The 19,823-nt window shown below is 32.9% G+C and overlaps 1 protein-coding gene across 6 annotated transcripts in view; it reads right to left on the bottom strand.

Moving 5' to 3' along the window:
* LOC118192698 (teneurin-a-like) overlaps window positions 1–19,823 on the bottom strand; it is a 1,025,489-nt gene that overhangs the window by 312,564 nt on the left and 693,102 nt on the right. For all 6 annotated transcript variants that reach the window (XM_085809689.1, XM_085809693.1, XM_085809690.1 and 3 more), the window contains one exon: window positions 2,084–2,195. In XM_085809689.1, coding sequence (XP_085665815.1) covers window positions 2,084–2,195 — 112 coding nt within the window. The remainder of the gene's footprint in view (window positions 1–2,083; window positions 2,196–19,823) is intronic.

The following is a 19,823-nucleotide window of genomic DNA, read 5'->3' as shown; positions in this document are numbered from 1 at the left end:
AGTTAACTGCGTCTCTGAGAAAATTAGTTTTACTTTCATTCAACATGCATTTTTGCAAGACTCCTAAGGTACATATATTTATACTTTTGGTTGACTCAGAATGAAATCCCCACCTTTTCTAAATGCGGGTATTAATTTTTGCTGAAACTGTACCGTTTCATAATGTGTGTTAAAATGTATTCCGTTAAATGATACTGATGTCAACACTTACCAGGCAGGTTGTTCTTTCCTATGTCTTTCTCGGTTTTCGTGCATTTTAAGAGAATCAAATAAACACATATGTATAGTTTTAAAGCGTATTAGTTTTAATAAATGAACATTATTTTCGTTAAAATTTTACAAAATTATTTATTTATATGTCTAGTATTTCTTGCAAGTGTGATATTTTGTATAGCATTCACCCTTGTAAGTGAAACCTGACAGAAGACATATAAATCTTGTTGTTTCGCTTACTATTTCCTGATACATTATCACTTCCTACATCTTATAAGGTATTTCTCCCACTTCCCTAGCGTGCCTTCGTGGTGTAACGGTAGCACGCTGGGCCGGTATTCCAGAGGTCCGTGATTCGATTCCCGGCGAAGGCGGTTGCATATTTTTCATCTTTTCTGCTTCCAATTTACCTAATGTCTCTACAAGTGGCGCCCTAACTAAAGTGCTTGTGAATGATGAGTCTCCGCACCCAAGATTTGGCGACTAGGTTCCCTATAACACTAGTCGCCCTTTAAAAAGGGGAGTATATAAGATATTTCTCCCACTTCCCTAGCGTGCCTTCGTGGTCTAACGGTAGCACGCTGGGCCGGTATTCCAGAGGTCTGTGGTTCGATTCCCGGCGAAGGCGGTTGCATATTTTTCATCTCTCTGGCTTCCAAAATATTATAATGCCTCTACAATCTTATCTGCATAAATTTCATTACAGATGTCTGAATCTTCTACAGAAAAACCATTTCGTGCTTGTCATTTTAACAGTTACTAAATTACTAAAAAAATACTACCTAAAAAGCAAAAATTCACCAACATACGTTCGACCGACAAACAGTATAACAACAAATGGTAATAAGAAATAATTTCGATACGCCTTAAAAATGAGAAACTAACGCATCGTAATAAAAATTGAAGCAAAAAAGTAATTCTACGTGGCCCATCCTAGAAATTAGAATGGAGAAAAGTAAATTTACGTGCCCCCGTCCGTTAAGTGTTAAAAATATATATTTACATGTTACACGTCTTAATAAATTAATGAAAGAGGTGATTTTTACATACTTTCAGATATTTAATATTCTAAAGCATCATGCTTTTGAAAATAATTTTATATTTAATGGCTTTTAGTAATTTGTGTTTCCACAAGAATGCAAATGAAGTTTTATTCCTTGGAATACAATATTCTTCTTGATATCTCCCGATTATCGGGTGATCGGTTAACCGCATCGTCTAAGGAATGTTAAGTTTCTTTATTGTGGGAAGACTGAAAAATTATTATCATAGTTCATCAGCGTGAAACAAAACTGTTTACAGAAAATTTAAGAAAAAAAAAAAAAAAGAAAATTGCGTAGGATTACAGCAGTGTCAGCATATGATGTCACTGTATTTGGTAATTGTCTTTACCTATAACAGCACATAACTTAATTCCAATTTATTTGGGATATGTAAACATTGTTAAACCATACATTAAAAGTTAATTTCTCCACTAAAAAAAATAAATCAAATGCTAATCTAACCATTTATTTTCTGTTTTTCATTCACTTCTATTGAAGTACAAGATGAATGTAACAAGAAACAAACAGCATGTGCACCTTGAAGTAAGAAAGAAATATAAATAGAAAGAAGAGGGTGGACTCTCGTGCTCCAGAAATAAAAAGAGGAAACTTTGAATACTGATTTAATTTATAAATCAAAATAGTATCTTTCTGTCACTTATAATGTTCTCCCTTCTTATATTATTATAACAATCCTTGTAATAACTGTAGTTTTTGGTTAACTGTGGACATCATTTCGAATATTAACCCGGTTATTTGGTAGTTGATAACGCAATATGAGATTATTCAACTTACGTATAAGATATTCTGCAAGAAAAAATACTTACTCGTGACATTCGGAGTGAAAACAACAAATACTGGCCTGTTATCATCATTAATAAGACTCAAATACCAAGAACCAGCTTCTAAGTAATGAAGAAAGTTGATTTCTTCCTGTTGCTGAAAGGTAAAGAAACAATAAATATAGTAAAGTTAAAGAACGATTTAATATTTCAAAACAAGGCAAATTCTACAATCGTGAATAATTATGCGCATAATTAATACTCAGGCGATCATTCTCATGTTTCTTTAGATCATGAATTATTTGGCGTTGCTTTCTTTCCACTTCTTTTTCTCCCTATTAAGTATTTCATGTGAATAATCGAACTGGACGTTAATGGATTAATTGCATTACGCAAATCATTCATATTAGTTTTCAGTTTGCTTTTATTTTTAGGGGTGAAGAGCGAGAGAGGGTGTACAAACTTACCATAATATTTGTTTAGCTGTACTATTCTACGAGATAAGCAATAATAACTTAGTAAAAAGAAAAACACATTTCCTTTTCTCAGAAATTTTGTTTTTAGCTAAATTTAGTAGTTTTAGCTGCAGTACATGTACGTCAGTAAAATTAAATGTTGGAAATAAGTATCGAAATGCTAATTTAGCCTATTTTCCACGCTTTTTTCCGTTTTTTTTTACCTGTTACTTGTTAGTGTATTATACGAAATAACGCATCGCTCTGTGTGTAATCCGGTGGTAATACATCCCGGTAGCAAGTAAAAGATCTGCGGCAAAAGCACACTCTTACAATGCATAAAATTATTGTATACGTGTTCCACAAGTAATGTTTTGTCAAAATACTTTGATGTTATCCGTTGTTTCCCACATACGTAGCCTAAAGGCAAATCTGTTTACTTAGGCACTCCTCCGAAAGAAAAAAGCTATCTATACTTTATTATAATAATCATGTAATTTAAGTAAGGTAATAAAGATGCTTGGAACTTAGTTTTTCGCTCATTTCTAATCTGCTTTCGATAAAGTAAATTTAGATACTATCTCTTGAAATTTCAATATTCTTTGCTCTCAGTTTCATACAATTTACTTTCAGTTCTTCAATATCTCCCCATGCAAATAGCTCCAGTTCTAAATACTAATGTATTTCTAGTACTATGTTAGAATTTCTATACAGAATAAACTTCTCACAAACAGAAGTAAATAAATTACAACGCTGAACAAATTAGATGAACTGGAGTGTGCTTTCCTTGTGAAGTTTTATATTTGGTTTCTTTTATCAGAGAATAAACCGCACTTCTTTAGATTGGAATGTTATTTTATAAAAGATAATGTATTAGTAATAAAGAAATTATGTGCGCAATTTCCAATAAAATATGCATAATATGTTTCGTTTCTTATATCAGCAATTCCTGATTGTCATGGCTATACTGATAATAATATCTACTATTATAAATCTTAATTATCAATCGTTCGAAAATAAATTTTAATTTCATAAAAGTTTATATAATAATAAAACAACGTAAAGTATTTCACATGGCTTCTAATTACAGCACTGTGGTCAAAATCCATTGTAAAATTAATTAAGAATGTTAGGTTGCTAATATGTTGTTTGAATACGGGAAAGCTCTCGGGGACTATATGCTTAAGAGAAGGATGTGTTCGTGGAGGACATTCTAAGGAAAACTAACTCATCTTCACGTTACGCACCCGGAAAAGTTCATATCGAGCTCCTCAAACAGTGTTCAGCAGCGGTCTTAGCCGCTAAGGTTTAGCATGCAGTTAAGAAAATAATATTTTTCATCCGTTCCCAAAAAGAAAAGAACTGCATAAGCATAAATTCGATAGAATATCTTCGAATGTCTTAACTGTTCATATGTGAATCTTTTCTTCCATTTGCGTTAATAATCGTAATTTACATGCTTGATGTATAAGGTATTTTCTCCCTCCTTTTAGCAAACCTTCGTGGTGTAATTCGAAGCGTATTCGGGAGGTCCAGGATCGAGTCCCGACGTCGGCGTTGCATTTTTTTCCCGTCTTCCTACTTTAAAAATACCTAATGTCTCTACAGGTGTATTTTGGAATTCTTTTGGAAAACATCTGGAAATTTAACATTTGCCTATACACATTTTAAGATAAAACATTCGCTTACATTTATGCAACATATATGCATATCAATTTATAAATTTAATATTAAATACAAAGTTAATGAAAAGAATTTAAAAAAAAAAATTAAACTTAGTTTTAGATTGGAAGATGATCTGAACGTTTTTGAACTCACTGTGGTTGAGACCTCGTCGATGTAAATAGATAAGCAACGAGTTTATGGCGTGATAAATGAGTTTTGCAGCTGGACCAATTTCATGAGACAAACCGTACTCATTTCTTAGCTCCGTTTCGTTCTAGCTTCTGAAGTGGTAAATGTGGTTTGCCTCACGAAAGAGGTTTAAGAGCGTCCCTTAATAATTATGTGAACAACTCATTGCTAGTTTATTTGCATCTAGTTTATCTTAATTTTTTTCCAGTTATTGGTGATTACTTTTTAATCTGGTAGTTTCATTTCATTCAAAGTACTTGTGAATGCGGTCAAATTAAGTTCTAAAGCGAAATTTACGTAAAAGAACTCTTGAGTTTAATCACGATATTCATGATCGCAGGATAAAAAGGCAGAATTCTGCTGACGTATAAAAGTTTATATTACATGACTGCAAGAAAGAAAATTATATACGGAATACGAAGTTTAAGTTGGTTCGGACTTTAAAATACTGACCTGAATGGAAAAATTGACCAAATTTTAAGGGAAAGATCAGGAATCAGAATAATTTCCTTATCACAAAAAGGTTATATTTTAGAAAAAAAGAAATACAGAACTTCCATAATAATTAGAAATGAATCACAAGTTTTCGTATTACCCTTTCATAGAATGGTAATTTAACATGACTAACGATAACTTAGAATGGTGATTCAGAATAGTTAAAAGTAATGATCATTCAAGGGGATTCTTTATCATTGTAAAATGTTTCCACAAACAACAGAATCCACAGTATTCTATTTAACGCGAGTTTCTGCTGAACAATTTAATGTTACGTAAAAATAAAGGAAAATACATTTGTTTACTTATTTTTGTGTTACAAAATTTATTACACAGCTAACATGTACGGTAGTTTAAAGAATAAAAATATGTGCTGTTGCCGTTGCATTTAAAATTAATGGTTACTCTCACACTGAAATTCAAAACAAAGAAGGCAAAAGGAAACACAGCAAATCGTTCAGGAACACATTAAATCTTTTAAAAAATATCTCTTAGAATTTTTATGTTTTGTAGCAGATTCTTCCTTCAGAAATTACCTCAGCATCAAAATGATGGTAAGCATGTATTGTTTCTCAGTTAAGTATACTGAAGTGCTGTTTTAATAACATTCAAATCACCTGTATGAAAAATATTACACTGATTTTCTATTTTCTGAGTGCAGTATTCATGGCGCTGAGAATCATGCTTTTGTTTCATCATGTTGCATCTTGTTGTGACTTTATCACTTGTCGAACAGTAACTACAGAGTAAGTTCACATATTTTATCGTGGCGAGGAGCGCAGGCACGTCTGTCGTTTGCATTTGTATATACGACTCTTCCCACTTCCACCATTTGAAGAAATATCCCCTGGAGTGATGGTTCCAAAGGTCTCCCACCCTCTTTCACAATAGCTATGCCAAGAGAGAACTTTAGACTCGTTGTGTATTTAAATTTCCTCAATTTCGCTAAGACTTATAAACTTCGCACTTATAAACACCCATGCCTTTTCCGGGATTGGAGGTCTGGCTCAGGCGATACTGCAGTTAGCAATGCTGACCACTATACTGATCAAGGCAGCGTTTTTGGATCATAAAAGCAATAACATTAACTAAGAGTTACCTCGGATAATGTGGAACCTCAATTAAACAGAACTCGAATAGTCCGGACTTTACTTTATTAGATTCAGCCCACAGTATGCGCGCCTGGCATGTATGCACAGTATGCGCATTTAAACCACATAAACGCGAAATCATACATTGATCCTCCCACACAGAAATGTTAAAATAGCATTAAGCAGATCAAAACAGGGAGAAAAAGTAACAAAAACGTCTGATTTAAACTTGGCTAAATTGAGTATTTCTTATTACATTTATAATGTCTAGTAAGTAAACGTTATAAGTTAAAAAGAATTTTTGAAACACAAAGATACTGGAGAAACTAAAAAATACTTGTCTTTTTTATACCACAGAGATACCCTCCTGGGATTGCAAATACTAACTTAGTATTGTACTCTGCCAGTCTGCCAGTCATGGCTCTGGATTCACTGAATACATGGACTACCCAAAAGGAAGAGTATATTGTCCCGAAGTGTAGTGGCGTACACCATCCGAGTACTAACGCATTGATCAGAGAATGTTTTAATACATTTGTGGTCTCCATGCTCTTGGGAGTGGTGACCCTGGGAAGTCGACTAAGCGATGGGAACATTAAGACAGAGCTTAATTTTTTTTAAATCCACCGTCTGTGGATTGAGAACACAGGGACATTGCGGCAAGAGAGTGATTGTATTTCTCCTTTTGGGGAGCTTTTGACACACCAGCCCACCTCTCTCCTAATGCTGAATCAAAGGGGTCAGTCCGTATAGTACCCTACCGATGTGCCGGAACACGTAATTTAATATACAGTGGAACCTCGAGATACGAGTTTAATTTGTTCTAGCATTGAGTTCGTGTAGCGAATTTCTCGTATCTAGAAACAAACTTCCCCATTGAAAATAATGGAAATCCAGTTAATCCGTTCCGCACCCCTAAAAATATCAACATATAAATCAATTTTCCTAATAAAGAACACTGGTAAATAATACCTAGTATTTTTCGGAGAAGGTCTAAGTACAGATTTTTAGCTTTAGCGCAAGTGATAGCTTCCGATACCGAATCGCCTTTTAAATGCTTCTCGTTAATCCACACCAAAAACAGCTTCTCGATGTCTTCTAGAAGTTTTGGACGGTACATGGATGTAACGGTAACTCCTTTGGAGACGTCAAATTTCTTTACCTTCTTCTTTCTTCTTCAGAAGAGTTCAGATCATCGATGCTGAGCGACCGCAAGACCTCGCCAAATCCGGCCACGCATACACTACGCTTATGTTTATCTGGGATTTCTTTCTTATTTTCAACGGCCATGGCTTCTTTCTTTTTCTTTCCAGCACTATCTGAGCCAACAACCTTCTTGAGAGGCATCGCGAAATAATTATTTTCATGCTAAATGTAAAAAAATAACTCACAAGAGCACAAACTCGTAGGTTAAAGAACACAGATTGATCTGACGAGGGTATTCCTCGAGTCGAGCCGGATCGAGAAGCACGCTACGCATACTAACAATACTCTTTACTCGAGTGAATGCTCGTATTTAGAGACGAATTTTTCGCTCATACTTTCCTCGCATATAGAGGTGCTCGCATGTCGATGTTCCACTCTATTGTAGAAATATCTGCGAATTACTCTAGAGGGAGGAAAAAAGATTGCGCGATCGAAACAATTCAGATGCCTAATCATTTTTTTAATTCGTGATTTCTAAATCGTTGTATAATTTATCATCATATGGTTTAATTAATAATGCTCTTTCTTTTATTTTTTGCTTTAAAAACATCTTTCATATTTTAATATATTACATGCTTTATTCCAAAACATAAGGTTTATATTTAGCAGAACAAATAAAAGTTTGCCTTTTTTTAAAGAAATAATAAAAAAAAGACCTCCCTGTGCTTTTTGAAGAAATGCGATAAATGCTATTTGCTAGAAAAGTATATTAAATATTATGAAAACATTAATCTTACAGAATATCTCTGTATTCAAACACGTGGAGTTATTTAAGGCTCTGGTAATGCTTATAAAAAATTTGTTTACAATTAAAATAAGAAAAGGTCTATTTCTTAGACTTTTTTACGAAGAATCATTGATATTCAGATATCTCTCAGCTTCTCAACAAACAATATAATCAAATAATCAATAAGTCTTTCATATAATCAATAAGTCTTTTTTATTTGTGTACTTGAACTTGATCAATAAGTCTTTTTTATTTGTGTACTTGAATCAATATAATCAATAAGTCTTTTTTATTTGTGTACTTGAATCAATATAATCAATAAGTCTTTTTTATTTGTGTACTTGAACTAAATCTGACTGATAAATCAAAAATTGCCGCAGCATAAATCTTACCATTGTAATTATACGCAAAACTTTTCCACGCTGATTAATATTTAGGAAAATATAGCTAGTCATATAAATGTTTTACATTTTCCCCTTCTGAATAAAATTTTCTTAATTTTACACTTCCACTGTAAATTTTCAGATAATGTTTTGGAAAATACTGAGATAAGAATTTTTTTTCTAAAGAAGCAGAATTTATATTTTTCATAAGAATGCTAAATTCGTATTACTCTTTGTTCCACCGGAGGAAGAATATTAAGAATAATTTATTACACTGATGTTCCTCCTTGTTGTTCTTCAGTTTATATTTCCCATAAGAATAAATTCTTTCTTCTTTTGTTCAAGATCAATTTTTAATAAGCTTCTTTTTTTCCAAATAAAAGAACAAAAACAACATGTCTTAACTCTTTTTGCAAAGGTCTTATCAAATAATAAATAAACATTTACCGACAAGTAATAAAAACACTTTGGAGATGTTTCATTTTTGAGATACTGTTTATATTTTCAAGGTTAAACAAATGTATCTAAAGCGTTCAGATCATCATACCTAAAAAGCATTTCATTTTCAGCTACTTTAGCGTCAAATGAAGTTGTATAGAATACTTTATAAAGATTTTATGACATTTACGTTAAAGATGAAACCATAATTTCTGACGCTACCAATGAAAAAATATTTTTTATATATTTTAGATCGACATTGTGGCAACTGAAGTATTTAACCTTTTAACTATGAACAAAAATTTGCATCATGACAAAAATTTACAATCACGACTGTTCTTGTAAATTATTAAATTTTATATGAAGAAATTATATAAGAACTTCATTATTTATTCGAATGGTTAACATGTCCTCAGTGAATGCATTTATATTTTTCAGATTATGTTGAGGAACAGTTAACCCTTTTGAGAAATAAGGCATCTTTGTTATTTCTTCGCAATATGATTAAACGAATTTATTATAGAAGACAACGGAGTAAATATTGCAAATTCTGAAACGTAGTGCAAGCATACACTTTTTTTTTTACTACACTTTTCTACAAATGGGAAGTTATGGTAATTTGGGCAAATTATTGGCTTCATTTTGAAAATTGCAAATTTCTCTTATTTTGTCTCAGATTCACAGTTTAATAATTCAACAGTATTTCCAAAGTTTTATTATTATAGTACGCAGCTTAAGTATATTACATATAATATGACAGGACAAGCCCTGAGATAATAAAGAATGCATAAAAAAGTTTTACAGTCTTGAGTATTTTACAATTTGTATGGTCTGGAATCGAAAAGCAAAATTAAAATGTAGTGATTGGATTTGATGGGATTATTTAGATCATAGCAAACCATCCAAAGGCTATCTGTCTGAAGAAAGGGGTGTTTTTGTGAAGAAAATTTTCAAGAGGTTTAAGTTGCATATAATAATAATGAAGATAGAATGACATTAATGAAGACAATAATAAGACAGAATGACAATAATGAAGACAGAATGACAATAATGAAGACAGAATGACAATAATAAGAAATGTGGTAATAAATACTGCATGAAAAATTTATAAGTTCTTGAGACCTTATCCTACTCTTGTGGTTTGGAATGGAAAAGCAATATCACCAAAGTATGGGTTAGATCTGATTGGATTTAGTTTATGCAAAGGAATCAAAGCTATCTGCCTGAAAGAAGGAGAGCGTTAGAGGAGGATCTTTTTATAAGAAACTGGCTTGTATTCGCGTTATACATGGGGAAATATAACTCTCCTTAATTTCCGCATGCCTTCGTGGTGTAATTGGAAGCTCTATTCAAGAGTTCGAGTCCCGGCGAGGGCATTGTACATTTCCACGTCTCCTGCTTCAAAACAGCCTAATGATTTTACAAAAACACGAAACCTAACACATAGCCTAATCACCCAAATCTGAACCTGCTCAGCCAATAGTAAGCGCCTCTCCAAAGCATCAGTTTGAAAACGTTATTTCTTACGTTGAATCTTTCCTAGGATTCTACTGTTTCGTCTACTCAAACAGAAAGTGAAAGTTAATTGTGTTTAAAAATGAATGATAATCTACGTTTAGAGTTACAGAGCTTGATCTAATGAATCCTAAGGTTAGACAGAGTACTTAATCTAATAAATCTACGTTTAGAGAAAGATAATGCAAATTCACTGTATTTCGGGCAGCTTCCTGCTTATGCGATTTGCTGTTTGGTAAGTTAAGCACTTATAGCTACGTGAAAAGGCTCATTAGCACAGGAGCCATAAACCTGGTCTTTTTAATTTTTTTATTTGTAAATTGTTTGGTTGGATTGGTTTATTTGATTACGGTAAAGCACTCGAGGGCTATCTGCCTAAGGAGAAAAATACTTTCGTGAAGGATTTTCTAAGGAAAACTAGCTCGTGTACACGTTACTCAAGTGAAAAACCCATGCAGAACGCCCATGCATGCAGCCTGTCCACCGGGATTCGAACCAGCTACTTTACCAGAGACTTGTTCAGCGACTTTACCGCTTGGCACCTGGTTGGCATTGACTTATAAATATCGAACTACTGTTGTATTATCAGGATTCAGGCAGTGGAAGTTTTGTAATATCCTTAGTTGCAACTTTGAGTTGAAGTTCTTATAAATATTAGTTGTTTTTATTCTGATTTTGTTGTCAATTTTCTTTTTAAGATTATAAGTTAAGATGCGACGAAAACTGGTCTGTCAGTCTGAAACGATTACTCAATACTTAGATTAGGTATAATTATATATAACCTTGGACAGACCAAGATTTTCAGCGTTATGGAACAGAATATATACCTATGCTCTCGCCAGGTCGGAACTAGTGACCTGCGACTGCAAGCTAATCATGCTAAGATAGCAGGCACAGGCGAATGCAACAAATCTTCCAATTCTTTCCTCACTTAGAACGATTGAGGAGAGAACAAGGCGCAGTGGACCAAATCCGGATGCTGACGAATTACGGTCAACCACAGTTTAGTGCGGAGCCACTGTAGAGATTATTAGAATTTTTGGAGTCATAAACAAAACATGCATGATAAATCAGATCAGCCGCAGTAATTCGACCCTTGGATCTTCCAGTAGTTAGACGTAAGTGCTTGCACCACCAGAAAATGCATGGGGAAATGCGATAGTATATATCCGTATTTAAATATAATATTTTATATGGTAATATCCGTAATAACATGATATAAATTCCTAATTTCATTTCTTAGCATATAAAAGCATCAATTATTTTACGGTTATCCACGAAACCTATTAAGTAATATATGTAAACCACCAGTTATAGTGCGCTGAAGTCGCTATTATGCAGACTTAAGTACTTAAAATTCAATAACTCGTATAAATGGATTTACTCCAGACTGCCCCTAACATTTTCCCTCTATTTGTTTAAACATGAATAATAGTAACTCGTTTTCATTCTTGGCGAAAATAAACCTAAGTATATTACGCTATTTAGAGCTATGAAAGAACAGCTAATGAAATTAGTAGATAAAGGAATAATGTAAAAGCTTAATTCCAGTTTGAAAGGAGAATTCCTCTTTTTTCATTTCTAAAACTATGTTTCACGAATGAGAGCTTAAAAGAACGCCTCGCTATAGCGATTTCCATTTGCTTTTTAGAAAGTGTAGAATAAAAAATAAAAAAGAGGCTTTAATTTAGTTCATTGAAAAAAAGTTCATCACCGACTTAACACCGTCACTGATAATTTGGATTTTTTTCTCCTTCCCTAAATTAAACAAAAACACGAGAGACTTTCTTTCACGTCTATACTAGATAGTTTTATGTTTTATTTTTATTATTTTTTTTTAAATCGCGAAAGTAGTGCAATAAATCTCATACTTATCAAGGGGCTGCTCATTTTATAAGACGCTAATTGTGTTTAGGTGTTATGTTCACAGTCGGATCGTTTTAAACATTTCGAGCGTGAAAAACTGGTTATGTTTTTTTTTCCGTATCTCCTATCAAGTTTTTCAGCTTTATACTCAGATGAACAAACGTTTATGCAGCATTACGTTTAATTTCCATTATCTAGACGTTGCTTCTGCTCTGTTTAAACTGGCAAACCATGAAAGTCATAAGTATGAAATATATCGAAAATTTAAAAATGTTCATTTAACATAAAAACGAAAGATTTGGTCAATTTTTTCGATCTATATGAAATGTGCTATCCATTATTTAAAGTAATATATTTAATATGGATTGTAATTTCTGTATCATAAATATGAATAATGTGCAATAGAAAATGTTCCTTTGAATAAAATACAAGCGGTCGAAATTTTAGCAAAAACTTTAATACTTGGAAGGCACTGCCAAAATATTGCAATAATTCCTTAGCTTCAAGATTAAAAATCATAATAATAAACTTTACGTATTGAAACTGCGCCAATATGATCTCGCTTGTGATTCTTGAATACTAGCAAAAGATGTGAAAAAATGACGCTTTGATTAGCATGGTGGTTAAAACGCTTAAGTGTACATGGTCTCAGCAAAGTCCATGGTTGAGAAGTCCTGAAACCTTTGGTGGCTACGGACGAGGAATGCTAGACCCTCGAGGGTTTATCCATCAACAATGGGATGAGATTTCTCCGTTCTCGATTGTGTAAAATAGGTCTCACACTGCGATATAAGTTGAACAGCGTTCTCAGGGAAAAGACGGCTAAATGATGCTTAAATTATTGGCCATTCTGGACGAATGCATTAAGGTGCGACTGTCCGAACATTTCACATAACATTACAAACAACGAAAGACAAGATTAAAAAGAGTTAAAAAACATTGTGAAAGCGTAGATCATTGTAATACCAAAGCAGACGGTGGAATGACTTAATTTCTTACAAAGCCTCTTACATCCATAATGTCCTGGTGCAACAATGAGACTGCAGCGTCCCAAGAGTAGCCAACGGAGATAAAATTAAAAGTCAGAACATCACATATCATTGTTTTCGTTTTGATCCAGAACTACGTAATTTGTGGATTGTCTGCTACCAAACAACAAATAATTTCAATATCGAAAATTCAGAATATGTTCACTTTATGTTACACACAATGATTACGTATGGTATTTAAAAGCAAAACTGCTTGGCTAAACTTTTAAAAGGGTACTGAAAGCTAATTCTGTCCCTAATTTATATCTTTATTACCATGATGTCAGAATAATTTCCAAAAGGAAATTAGTGTTCCTATTGTACTTTAACCGAAGGCAATCTAAAAAGACGTCTTTCCAGCAATTCTGATAATAATGATTTATCAAATTCTATGCTGAGAAGGGTTAAGGCAAACAGGTATCAATCTCGTGAAACAAGGATATGAGCTTTACAAAATTTAGCTTCACTTTGCGCAAAAAACGTAATACCACTTAAACTATTACTGAATTACTAAATGCTATACTTCATAAAAGCGGAATAAATTAAAAAATCTGTAACTTTTCAGACTTTTTGGAGATACATTTTGAAAAGAAAAATAGTCAATAGGAACGATTCGAAATATCAAACACCAAAGAACATCTCATTTTGTGAGAGTCTACTTTTGTAATTCATTTCCTGCTCAATAAAATAGCACAACATATATTCTCAACAAACTTTGAAAGCCGCTTGTGAATAGCGTGAATGATTTTATTTATTACGACAGAAAATAACGTGAAGACAATGTTTCAATAACGATAACTGATTACTTATAGACAGAATTCTGATCGTAACTTAAACAGTAGCTGCAAATGGCAGACTTAACAACAAAATCTGCATAGTTGGAAAGAATATTTTAAATTGTCTGACTTTAGAGGGATATAATTCGGCGACTTAAATACGGATGAACGTCTTTTTTTTTTTCGCACACCACTCAGTTATTGAATAAATGCTAGTAGTCACCCACCAAAAGGGACGCTATTCAATGATAATTTGCTAATTAAAAATTTATTAAAAAAGGCGGGAGGTAAATTTTCTAAACTTAAAGCTTATTCATTTTTAAATACGGTTAGACACAATAGTAACATTTTAATATATACTTGTTTATATTTTGGTGTGGCAGCTGAAGTATGTGTAGGAACCACACAGGAAAAGGGTCAAAAGAACCCTTTATTAAAACTTATTAAAACTCACAATGCGTTTTAAATTAGTTACTCTACGTTAGTTTGTAAGCGACTTGATGCTTACAAACTACGCCTCACTCGATCGTTAACTCAAATAACAAGAACTAAACTAAAAATTCAAAGATATTAACAAACAGTAGAATTACTCTACAGGGCTCAGATAATCCTGTTACCTAAAACCGCGTCGAAGTCTCGTGGCAGCCAATAGCTGTTACCCCACGTTAACCAGCAATAAATGCAGAATCAAAAAGCTCCTGCTACCAAGGTACAGTGCTTAACCGCACTCGCTAACTTTGCCTTCTAATTAGAACTCAGTATTTAAACCTTTTCTCCTCGAGGTAGAATTTGCATTCCTTCAAGCGTGCTACCAAATTTAAATATTCTGGCATTGGCAATTAGGGGAATGAAGACTTACAGAAAAGAACGTAAACTTAAATTTAACTGGTTATTCAAAATAAACATATATCCCTACAACATATTTCAGCCATAGCATTATTTCAGAAAGCATTCACGTTTTATGTCATTCGCCTTGTGTCTTGCACTGTCTTTGAAACAGCCTTTGTGACATTAATACTTACCGCGAAATGCTTTTATCACATTCATATATTTTTAAACCCCGTTAATTACACAGATGCAATTTACTATTTATTTATCCATCATACAGCAATTTCAATTCTGCTTTGCTTTATCGTTTAAAATTTTATATCTTTGTCATATTTGTTGATTTTGCTGAATAATGAAATTTTCCTTTTGAGAGCTTAGTTTGGTAATTAGAAGGAATATTATTTTGCTGTTTATGGACTATAAAACAGAGCTAGGAATTAATTACCTTCCATTTACATTTCCAACTTCTTACTTAAGATTTAAACATTTTCAGCCTTTATTGACGCTATTTAAAATACTGCGGATGTATTTCTTTGAACCACACTGTACCCATAATCCACAGTCTACCATTTAGCTACTATTTACAAATTCAAATATTTTTATTTCGACCCTTTCTACTCAAAGACTGCTTGAAAGAATATAGCAAAGGTACGCCTTTTAAATATTTAAAATTCGCCAAATGATTCTATTTATTGCAGTTGTTACTCACATTCAACATACGCTTACCAGTGGCCCAGTAGAAAAGTTGCTGAACACTGGTGGTTCGACCTTGCCAGAAATCCCTGCGAAAGATCCGATGTGTTTGTGTGATTTTCCCCATGCGTAATTTTCCCCATGGATACGGGTCAGATTCCCTCAAAAGGTTTCTCCATGAAAGCCTCCATTGAGTGTTTTACAATCTAACAAACCAAACCAAACATAACAGCATCGACACGAAGCATTTATATCACGAGAAACTCTCAGAACTTACATGAATCTTTCATCGGTAAATAAATTTAATGGCTAAGCCGTAAAATCACTATGCGTTATTTTGTTTTCAAATAAGACTTGAAGTGCCGCCCAATTGGGGGAATAGTGGTTACCGACCCTGACTACCGAATTGTCCAGGCTCGAATTCCGGAGAAGGCATGGGTGTTTGTAAATATGTAGTGTCCGTGCGGCATGGGGGCATTATAAATACGTGGCAATTCAGAAGACCTCTCGAGAGGTTGCTGGTAGAAGAAGAGGACGTGGCCTCGGATGCATCCCAGCCTTTGTGCTGTCCATCAAAATTGGGGGCGGAACTAAGCAAAGTCGTACTGTCACCTGTATGGTGCTCAAGGCTCTTGGCAAGAACAGGCGCAATCTTGTACTCCTTGACATGATGCATTTCGTGAGCTTGTTCTGATGTTACTGCCAGACAAGTGAGATAAATCACAACAGCAACAGACTTGAAGTTGAATATAAGCTAATTGAAGTATTAACTGACTTGAATAATACAAATACAAAAATTTTAAGAAATATCGACCTATTTCCAAAGTTGCGAAGTGAAATATATGTACATCCATTCATAAAAATTTACATTATGCACATTAATTGGTAACAGTTTTGTCTCCTACAGATCTTAAAAACGTTTTAAAAAAATTACAATATTTAAAAAGGTAGGAGAATGTAGTAAAAGAATAAAAGTGTAAGCAAGGTTACTGAAGTTAATAAAAAGCAAGTACTTAATAATGTTCTATTTAAAGTACCAACTTAACGCTACACTTCACCAATAAATGAAGATAACTAAAACATTGTACTTTTTTTTTCACAAACAGTGAGCAAAAATAAAACAGGAAGGAATCAAATAGTGTCTGATCTGAGTAATATGAATATAAGAATAATTCTAAATACTTTCAGAAAGAGAAACACGGGTATAAACATTTCTCATCACTAAAAATGAGGACTAAGTTCGTAAGAACTATTTTGAATTCTAATGGTATTCCAGGAGTTTCAGAGGCAAAGATTACGCCCCACAAATCAAGGGAAATTTCTCACATACTTCGGAAGTCCTTTTTTTTAATAGAACTATTTAATGCGTTCCATCAGATCGTTAGCTACCTAATCATAAAAGTGATTAGCTGAAACGTATTTCCTGCGCTTAAATTATCCGGGACTCCCTTTTAGGACTATAGTTCAGGATTTTAAAAATATAGTTAGATGCGGAGCATTAAAAATGAAAATACCATTGTAAGCTAGATAATTTTAAGGTGATTACTAATGAGTTGTATTACGCAATTAATAGTCTTTCGTTTTTCACTCAAAAATATCTTTTCACGCTTATCTCTGTGATTTACTATTTTTTATTCTGAAGTACTTAAGAGCTTTTAATTTTTAATTTTGCTTTATAATCATTTTCAGCCTGTGAAATTAGCCAGAGTTAATTAATTAATTAATACGGACTGCATTTCCCCCTTTTTTCTTTTCTTTTTCATCGGGTGGTGAGAAGAAAATAATCAGTTATTGATGCTCATATCAGGAAGTTTTGTTTGGTTAGATTAGTTGCAACGAAGCAGGTAAGAACTGTTTTCAAAATGGAAGGAATGCATTCTTGGGAAACATGCTCAAAATCACGCTACACATAGGAAAATCAAGAAACTCCCATGCAGCCAGCCTGTTTTTTTTTTTTTTTAAATTAAATTGTGTTTGCATTATACTTCTATATTTGCAATGTAAAGTTTAAAATAAATTAGTTTAAAATAAAGTTAATAAAAGTTTTTTTTTTATTTTATTTTATTTTACACTGAGTTTTCGGCTTCCTTGCTGCGCACGTTTGTGGTGTAACTGGTGGCACATCTGGCTGGCAGTCAGAAGAACCGGAGTTCGAATCTCAGAGGGGACATAGCTGATGTTTCGTGATATCTGCTCCTAAAAGAATTCTAATGTTTCTACCTACTTTGTAAAGTTTAAGTATAAATCAGGTTTAACGTTCAATCTTCTCTGAAAATCATTTCTCTGACTGATATGTTTGCGTTCAGATTTCATACAAAAATTTAAGTTTCAACTTTACTAAATGGAATAACGTGATAAATGTTGTCTTCATTTGAAAGTCTGTTTTATTTGATTGAATCTTTTAAGCTGAAAACCATATATTTACGATTAGATGTTAAAATTAAAAAAAAAAAAAAAAAACTTAATCGTAAACTCGTTTTGAAAAACATTTGAGAACTGACCCTTGAATCATGCGTGTGTTCAAGAGGGCCAGCATATCGCGCAATTTTAAACCCGCATGTATTTTTTTTTTTTTTTTTCTGTTCCAAAATTAAAATCTTAATTGTCTGCTGTGCCTTAGAACTGTCGTAAATATTTAATTAACGCACACTCTTGCACGATATATTAGTCCCCCAACAACCTAGCGACGTTGCTGTGACCCTGCAAACGTGTCACACTGTGACTATTTTAATATCACAGTGACGTTGTAGATATGGCTTAATGTCCGCTTTTTGCGGCGTCAGATTGTGACGTTTATGGGACATCGATTTGTGACGTTAATGTGAAGTCACATTGTGACATTGTTGTAAAGCACAGCGTGATATTAAAGCGCTGCGACGATGTTGTGAATTTACACTGTGACACTGTTGTGAAGTCATATAGCAACATTCATGAAATGTCACACTGCGACTTTGTTATAACTTCACAGAATGACGTGAATGCAACATAATAAATTGGCATAAAGATGTGAACGGATGCCACACAACGTTGCATTACATTAAATGATTAGTTTAATATTGCAGTAATTCTGTTTCAAAGAATTACTTCAGTAAAACAGATAAATTTTAGCAATTTTTTTATTAATCCGATAAGAAGTTATACTCTTAAAGGTATTAAAATATTTCCGTAATGTTCGAAAGTTTTTAGTTATTGAAAATATTCAGTTTAAAAATGTGAAATTTTCTTAACGTTCTAGGGTTGTATGTCATCTTATAAAAGTTATATAGCTGTGACCCATTTATGATTTAGTATATATCTGTACAAAATATCGTGTACCTGCAAATGCAGAACTTATATATGGTCCAAAAGTAATCATTTGGTCATTTTCTAACCCTATTACACAGCAAATACTTTTGAGTATTACCTGTCTAGAAGCTAGTTAATTTTGCTTTCTTTCTTTAGTATTTAAACATGTAAAGACATTATTTTTCCAAAATTTTTAAATTGAATTAAAAATCTGAGTTTTTGTTATATCATATTGAAAACCTAACTAAATTTCTTAATTTAACACCTGTTTTTTTTTTCATCTTTCTAAATAGAATAAAAAAAAAGTTCTATTTGGTTCGCAATATTTTTTTAAATTGTTTGCCTTTTAATACTATTCTTTCTTCTCCATTTCTCTCTTCCTTAATTGCTTTTCTACCAGAAAAAGAAATTTATGTGTACCAAAATCAGTGGACTGGAAACTAAATTTCAGAAAATATATGTTTAGCTATACAAAACGTGCATTATGTTTCTCTACTATTTCTCCATTGACAAATTATAAGTTAATGCGATTTTTATATTAAGTAAGAATGTCGTATGATTTGTTTCATTAGCTCATTAATGAGAATCACTTATTTTAAATATTTCTGCATTTCCTAAACGCATTTTACTGCTTTCTTAACAGCTAAAGTTTAAATTTAATACGGTTTTACAGAGTTTATTATGAAAAGCATAACAAATTTACATAAATAATAATTACAGTTCATAAAAAAATTATTCAATTATTGTTACTAAAGCTAAATTACGGAAAATCGGTCTTCCTCTCTCCTGCGAATGTACGCTGTACTCCCATAGCGATGCGTAAATACTGTTAGTAGTTCATATGGTAAACTAAAAGAAACTCAGCTGTTTATTTGATAAACTTCATAAGTTCCATTATTATATCAACACAAACGGTGAGTAAACACTTATTGTATACTAACATGAATGATAGTTGTAATAATTAATGTATAATAATTAAAGCGAAATTTACAAATTATTATTAAGAATGCATTAAGAATGGTACGATTAGCATTAAGAAAAATGCCAGAGACGCGTAAACGTTGTAGAAGTGCGAGAAAAATCGATGAAGATTCTTTGCTTTTCACAAATTTCTGCAAATATAGAATGAAATCAAAACCATTTTT

Source organism: Stegodyphus dumicola, chromosome X2, assembly GCF_044657685.1.
Source record: "Stegodyphus dumicola isolate Sdum_Otavi_A_Nest chromosome X2, ASM4465768v1".
Lineage (NCBI taxonomy): Eukaryota > Metazoa > Arthropoda > Arachnida > Araneae > Eresidae > Stegodyphus > Stegodyphus dumicola.
Note: the sequence above shows the minus strand (reverse complement) of the source record. Positions and strands in the feature narration are given on the sequence as shown.